The sequence below is a fragment of the Pholcus phalangioides genome, unplaced genomic scaffold (genome assembly GCF_987345545.1).
Source record: "Pholcus phalangioides strain wild (caught in Gottingen) unplaced genomic scaffold, Ppha-v1.0 ptg000010l_1, whole genome shotgun sequence".
NCBI classification, from domain to species: domain Eukaryota; kingdom Metazoa; phylum Arthropoda; class Arachnida; order Araneae; family Pholcidae; genus Pholcus; species Pholcus phalangioides.
This window is the reverse complement of record NW_028301603.1, coordinates 38,862,863-38,870,427: the sequence shown is the minus strand read 5'-3', so window position 1 is coordinate 38,870,427 and position 7,565 is coordinate 38,862,863. Positions and strand designations below refer to the sequence as shown.

The 7,565-nt window shown below is 42.2% G+C and overlaps 1 protein-coding gene across 1 annotated transcript; it reads left to right on the top strand.

The window, feature by feature from the left end:
• The first annotated feature begins 361 nt into the window (after positions 1 to 361).
• Positions 362 to 997, top strand: LOC149081430 (uncharacterized). Its single transcript, XM_089238336.1, has one exon. It carries the CDS (start codon positions 362 to 364, stop codon positions 995 to 997), a length of 636 nt encoding a protein of 211 aa, XP_089094462.1.
• The last annotated feature ends 6,568 nt before the right edge of the window (positions 998 to 7,565 follow it).

Here is a 7,565-nt window from a genome sequence, read left to right as displayed (position 1 = left end):
GAAGCGCTTTATCGTACACTGCAGGGGAAATGGGCAGCCCTTCGGTGGAGCACTCATTTTATTGTCTGGTGATTTTCGACAAACTCTGCAAGTCATGCCACGTTCAACACCCACTGATGAACTTAATGCATGTCTCAAATCATCAGTTCTATGGCGACATGTAAAGAAATTGACTTTGAAAACCAATATGCGTGTTCAACTACAAAATGGTGCATCTGTCGAACGTTTCGCAAAACAATTGCTGGATATTGGGAATGGGAAGATGGCAATCGACAGATCTACACAATGTATCACATTGCCAACAAACTTTTGTGAGATGAAATGAACCAAAGACGAATTGATTCAAAAGGTTTTCCCAAATATGGCGCGGAATTACAAAAATCATCAGTGGCTCAGTGCACGTGCTGTATTAGCAGCTACGAACAACGATCTCAATGCCATCAATTTCAGCATTCAAAACGGCATACCAGGCGAAGCGACAACGTACAAGTCCATCGATAATGTGATGAATCAAGACGAAGTTGTCAATTACCCAACGGAATTCTTGAATTCACTCGATTTGCCAGGTATGCCCCCGCACATTTTAACATTGAAAATTGTCGTGCCTATCATTCTTCTCCGAAACATCAATCCTTCACGACTTTGCAACGGTACAAGACTTTCGGTGAAAAAGATGATGAACTATGTCATCGAAGCTACAATTTTGAATGGCAAATTCAAGGATGAAGATGTATTGTCGCCACGTATTCCAACGATCCCAACAGATATGCCATTTGAATTCAAACGTTTACAGTTTCCGGTGCGACTCGCTTTTGCAATGGCCATCAACAAAGCACAAGGGCAATCGCTGCAAGTGTGTGGGCTAGATTGGGAGAATCCGTGCTTCTCACATGAACAACTATATGTGGCCAGCTCACGCGTCGGAAAACCTTCCGATTTATTCGTGTACGCACCAGACGGAACAACAAAAAATATCGTGTATCCACAAGCACTCTAATAGATAAATAGAATCAAAACGACGCTTTTTGAAAAGTTTTCCATATGAATTTATGCATGAATTTTTCACATTATGGCTTATGTTCAGTAACAACAATGAGAAGAAAATGTTGGCTATAAATAGGGTAATAAAATGTTTGTATCATGTGATGGTCCAAAAGCCTATATGAAGACGTTAGAAAAGTTAAAAAGAAAAAAGAAATACGTAAGAGCATATTAAAGAAACGTTCAAACAGAAAACATACATCGAAAACGAAAAATTTCAAAAGGGTTATTTCATGTAATATGTTTTAAATCTGGTACGTTATTTGTTTCTTGTACAATTTTCTTTTTGCATTTTGTAATATTTTGCGATGTTTTCTTAATATTTAATAATATTTTTAATTTTGGTTAATTTTGAAAGGTTTTAATTCCTATAATTTTGAATATTTTTTATATTATGCAATGTTGTGTGTAGAATTATTTTTGCGTAATTTTGAATAGTATTATTTTTGCGTAATTTTGAATAGTATTATTTTTGCGTAATTTTGAATAGTATTATTTTTGTGCAATTTTGTATAGTATTATTATTGCGTAATTTTCTATACTCTGGATATTTTCAATTTCCCATACTTTTGCATAGTTTCAATAAAAATGACACAATGTAAATTGAATGTTATCATAACGAGTTTCCTTGAATTTCCTTTCTTCTGAGCTCGCAGCAACGCGCGACGGGTTAGCTAGTACTGTATAAAATATTCATAAAAATGTTGGTTCTGCCAAGTTCAACATTTGTTCCCCCCCCCTTTTTTTGTTTTCAGGAAAACGTCACATGAGCAGAGCTGCCCCTTATCTTTATAGGACCAGTAAACGGAACCACGTGACCCGCCTAGCATTCTGTACCATGATTTCTTTATATTCCAATTAGGGACTGCAAACGGATGTCATTCTGGATTGATCAGCATCCCATTTCGGTTCCCAAACAAGTTTAAAAAAAATCGTATTATAATCGAATTCATCCATTCGATTTATAGCCACTTAACACTATTTTATTGGTGTTTATCCCTAGCCTGCTTTCACATATAGTTAATATACACTGCTGGCCACCGTAAATGCAACACCCTGAAGGAAGCATGCAAATAATATGAAATTTACAACACGCATTAGCGGAGGTGAGATATGCAAATGATTAGAATTTCAGCGCAGACGCACATCACGCGCGCCTGTGGCGCCACTTCAAAGCGCTATTTAAGGCTTGGAGATTTCGACGATTTGAAGTACGGCAATTGTGTTTTTCTTGTGGTTTTTTCAAAAAAACGTTCAATTATGCCTCGTAGAAAACAGCGATCATCTTTTGATCAAGTATCCGAGTTCGACAGAGGAAGGATAGTGGCCTACCGAGATTGTGGATTATCTTTCAGGGAAATCGGTAGTCGTGTTGGACGAAACCAAACAACTGTAATGCGGATATGTGATCGTTGGATGCAGGAGGGTACGACGGACCGACGTGTTCGATCGCATCCACCTCAGTGCACCACTTCACGTGATGACAGGCGTATTGTGCGTATGGCAGTGACGGATCGCTCAGCCACATCACGAACCATAGCACAGCACATTCAGTCTGTACCGCATCATCCAGTGTCTGCGCGTACCATTCGACGCCGTTTACAGCATAGTGGTCTGTCCGCAAGACGTCCATTGCTTCGTCTACCCTTGACGCAGAACCGCAGACGTCTCCGCCGCCAATGGTGCGATGAAAGAAGGATGTGGACGGCACAATGGAATGAAATTCTCTTTACTGACGAGTCACGCTTCTGTCTGCAACACCACGATGGTCGAATTCGAGTCTGGAGACACCGTGGAGAGAGGATGCTGAACAGCTGCGTTATGCACCGCCACACTGGTCCTGCACCGGGTATTATGGTATGGGGCGGTATTGGATATCACTCTCGCACTCCTCTAGTACGCATTGCCGGTACTTTAAAAAGCCAGCGCTACATCTCCGAGGTGTTGGAGCCAGTTGTCCTTCCTTACCTTCAGGGCTTGCCCACAGCCATATTTCAACAGGATAATGCGCGACCACACGTGGCACGCATTGTCCAAATGTTCTTCGTCAATCGCCAGATTGAATTGCTTCCCTGGCCAGCTCGCTCTCCGGATCTTTCGCCGATAGAAAACATGTGGTCCATGGTTGCTCAACGATTGACCCAGATTACATCCCCAGCTGCCACACCAGATCAACTTTGGCAACGCGTGGAAGCTGCTTGGTCTGCTGTACCCCAAGAACACATCCAAAGTCTCTTTGAATCAATGCCAAGGCGTGTGGCAGCGGTGATCTCCAACTATGGCGGCTACTCTGGCTACTGATTTTGGCAGGAACCACACTTCACAGAAGTCTATAAATTTAATCATTTGATGCTTGGTCAACATGTTATCTACAAAATAAATATTGTTGCGATATCTCTTGTCTTTCTTGGTGTTACAATTTGGGTGGCCAGCAGTGTATAATAAAGCCCCGACCGGCGCCAATTAAAGAGTCTTTGTTGCAGAAGATTATTGTCCTGTCTACTCATTCACCAGGAGGACATTTTTTAGGACTAAAAAAGAGGCTATTTTTCCTCCTCTTAGGGGATGTCGGCTGAACTATGTCTTTTTTTTCCAATACCTTCAGTAGGCTAATCTGAAATCAGTGCTGTTTGCTTCGCTGGACGCCTACTCACCCTTCCACCGCTACTTGTGACAATACTATTTGGGAAGGCGGTGAATAACATTGTGAATACGAAGGTTAGATAATCATATATTTTTTACTTCAACAGCAGTCTGAGTGGAGAAAACACAAACAAATAAAAATAAACAATGCTTTAATAATTAGATATTATTTACGATAGAAATGATACATGGCACTTCCATACGTTTACGAAACGTGAATTTTAAAAACAAAAAAGTTTTTTCTGAAAATTTGTCGCCCTGGGCTACAGCCCGCTTAGCCCCCTGTAAATACACTACTGGGCAGGAATCATGTTGGATGGCCGCACATCCCTCCATGTGTTTGGCAGAAGGTCCGCGACTGCTAATTTAAGACGTATAGAGAGGAGATCGTATAGCCCCATGTATTTAGAGCCTTTTGACTTTTTAGGGGCGCAGTTGGCCCTCGGTTCCTGTTCATGGACGACAACGCTCGTCCTCATCGGGCTCACCTGGTCAACGATTATCTGGAAAATGGGGATATTCGGCATATGGATTGGCCAGCCAGATCTCCTGACCTACACCCTAAAGAACGTGCCTGGGACGCTCTTGGGAGGGCAATTGCATCTATCCATCCCCCTCCAGGAACCATCCCAGAATTGAAACTGCGTTGCTGCAGGAATGGGATCGATTGCCACATGAACTCCTCAACGGCCTCGTGTCCAGTATGCCGTCGCGTTGTGCGACCTGTCTGACCGTGAAAGGGGGAACCATACCCCATATTAGACTCATTTTCGGTTCGATCCCGCAACGTGGGTTTTGGACATTCCTGCAATGATGAGCTTTACTGACAATCATGCGTGCGTACTATGACTTTTGTATGGTACATCTCTTTCTCTGGTATAACCGTGTATTCGTACCAAATTTCATTAAAATCTGTCCACTAGTTTTTCAGAAATTCCACATAATGTACTAATTCTCTTAATTTTGCACACGAATGTACTAAAGGATGTTTAGAGATGTCGCGAGTTCGATGCCCGATTCGCTCTTATCAGAAACGTTCCTGACACAAGGGTACAACGGAAACGGTGACATGACCACAGAAATGGGATTGCTACCGCAGGGAAACCCACATCGAGGGGTTAGCGCACCAACCTCTCGGTGAATATAAAAAATGCTGCCGTTCGGAATCGGCAGTAAATTGTAGGTCCTGGTTTGATTAGTCATCATGTGCGGAAAATGACCGTGGTGCGACAAAAATGATTAATCTTTGCCACAGAAAACGGCCGCTGTGGTGGTCGAGTGGTTATAGTGACGGACTCGCGATGCGAGGATCCGGGTTCGAACCCCACAGTGGTGGTCGGCTGAAGTTGGTTTTCTGTGGTTCCCAACTTCAAGGCGCGAATGCGAGCCGATCTCCCCGTTAAAAAGTCTCGCCACAGAGAGCAACAGGCCTACAACGTTACAAATATTCAATCATTACACTTCACTCACAATTTGAAGTATAGATGACAGCACTTAAATATCATACACAACACTAGCTACACACTCAGACTGTTAGGTGCACTTACTTTGTTCCAGACTCTGCCACGAAGCTGGGTTGGAAGAGATCTCGGCAACGGGATAAGTCCGGTGGCGGAGACCCTGGCGTTCATTTCATTCATTCATTGCCACAGAAAACGTAGGGAACATGTCCTGTAGGCGTTTTAATTCTGAGTCTCATCTTGGACTGTGAAAAATTGAGACTAGATTTTTTTCGTATAATAGTAGCATTCATACTTTTCGCAGATCAGTCATGTAGACTAAGAAAAATATCGATCCTTTTGAAAAAATTAACATATTATGATACAATGCCATATAAGTACGATGCCGAGGCTGTGATTATATTATTGGATATACATCTGCAGTTTTTGACCTCAAATTTTGTTTGTTTTCGTAATGGGAGGCAATTTAACCGTTTTGATGATTGATTGGCGACAATTGGCTGTATGGCCCACTTTAGTTTCAATTTATATGGTCACCCCCCCCCCCCTGATTATCCGCGATCTGTGAGATCAATAACTGACAACTCTAGGGAAAGATTTGAAATTTTGGTTCACGGAATCTTTGCCCCGACATCTCGCCCCTAGCACGTTTCGTCCCCGTTACATTTGGCCCCCGGAAATTTCGCCCCTGAGATTTAGCCCCCGAAAATTTCACTCCTGACATTTCGCCCCGAATATTTCACCCAGGAATTTCACCTGCCCTAACGATAAGAGCGACCAATTGAGTGACCCTATTAGTAATCAAGTGAGTTGGACATTTTCCCTGATATTTCGCCTGCTCTGACTATATGAAAGAACATATTAATGATGGTACACGTGACCAAGTGAGTGACCGTATGAGTAACCAAGTGAGCTGGGCATTTATCCATGACAATTAACCTGCCCTGACCGTATGAATGACCGTAAGAGTAAACATGTGAATGATGGTGTGAGTGCCCCTATGAGTGATCAAGTGAACTGGAAATTTACTCCATTCACATTTCACCTGCCCTGACCGCATGAGCAATAGTATGAGTGACCGTATAGTGAACATATGAATGATTGTATGAGTGACCCCATGAATGATCAACCAAGTTATTTTATATCGGTAGACATTTATATACCGATTGGCATTTCACCTGCCCTGACAGTAGAAATGACCGTAGGAGTAACAAAGTAAGTGATAGTATAAATCATCAAGTGAGTGACCGTATGAGTGATAAAGTGAGTGACTACGTGAGTTGGACCAGATATCTCATTTCAAATCCGACATTTCGCCCCTTTGGTAAATGTTAGGTGAGTATGAGGCAGAAATTTGCACAAAGCATAATATAATGTCTATTGCTGTCACAAATGCATTGACGTACGTATTAAGCGGAGGGGGGGGGGCGGTGTAGTTTGGGGGGATTTTAGTGTTTTTCTTCAGGACTGTTATATACTCCAGCTTATTGAAAAAATTTCGCTGCAACGTAAATTTGGAAACAATTATTTTACGCTTCACAGCAAATTCCGAATTTTTAGAACCCATAACAGGGGGGGGGGGGAAGCGGAGGGGATCATCTTTGCAGACACTCACCCGGTCAATACATTAGGTCACTCACTTGGTCATAATTACGGTTACTCATATGGTTACTCACTATATCACTCATACAGTGAACCACACAGTCACTCATTTGGAAACTGAAATAAACACTTACTCGGTCACCCATATGGTCAATCACTCAGTAACTCCCTTGGACACTCATACCGTCACCCACCTGGTCACTCATACGATCATTCATATGGTCACTCACTTGGTCAATAATACAATTATACATATGGTCAATCAGTCGCTCACTGACTTTGACACTTACATGGTAAATCCCTCGGTTACTCACTCATGCAGTAAATCACTCGGTCACTCATGTGGTTAATCACTTTGTCACTGATACGGTCAATCACTCACTTTGGAACTCTTACAAGCAATCACTCGGTCACTCATACAGTAAATCCCTCGGTCACTCATGTGGTCAATCACTTGGTCACTCATACGCTCAATTAATCATTAATTACAATCAATAATCAGTAATTAATCAATAATCAGTAATTATAATCAACTCAATTAATAATCTCTCACTTGGAAACTCATACAAGAATTCAGTTGGTCACTCATACTTTCAACCACTCAATCACTCGCTTGGATACTCATACCGCCACTCACCTGGACACTCATACAATCATTCATATGGTCAATCACTCACTTGGACACACATACTGTCACTCACTCATACAGTAAATCCCACGCTCATAGATACTGTCGCTCACTCACTTAGTAATTTGTAAGGTCACTACTCACTCCTAAGGCCGATTTCGCACTCACTGGCAGGTGAAATATCAGGTGCG

Coding starts and splice junctions, on each gene's coding strand:
- LOC149081430 (XM_089238336.1), top strand. CDS start 362: ATGGCGCGGAATTACAAAAATCATCAGTGGCTCAGTGCACGTGCTGTA.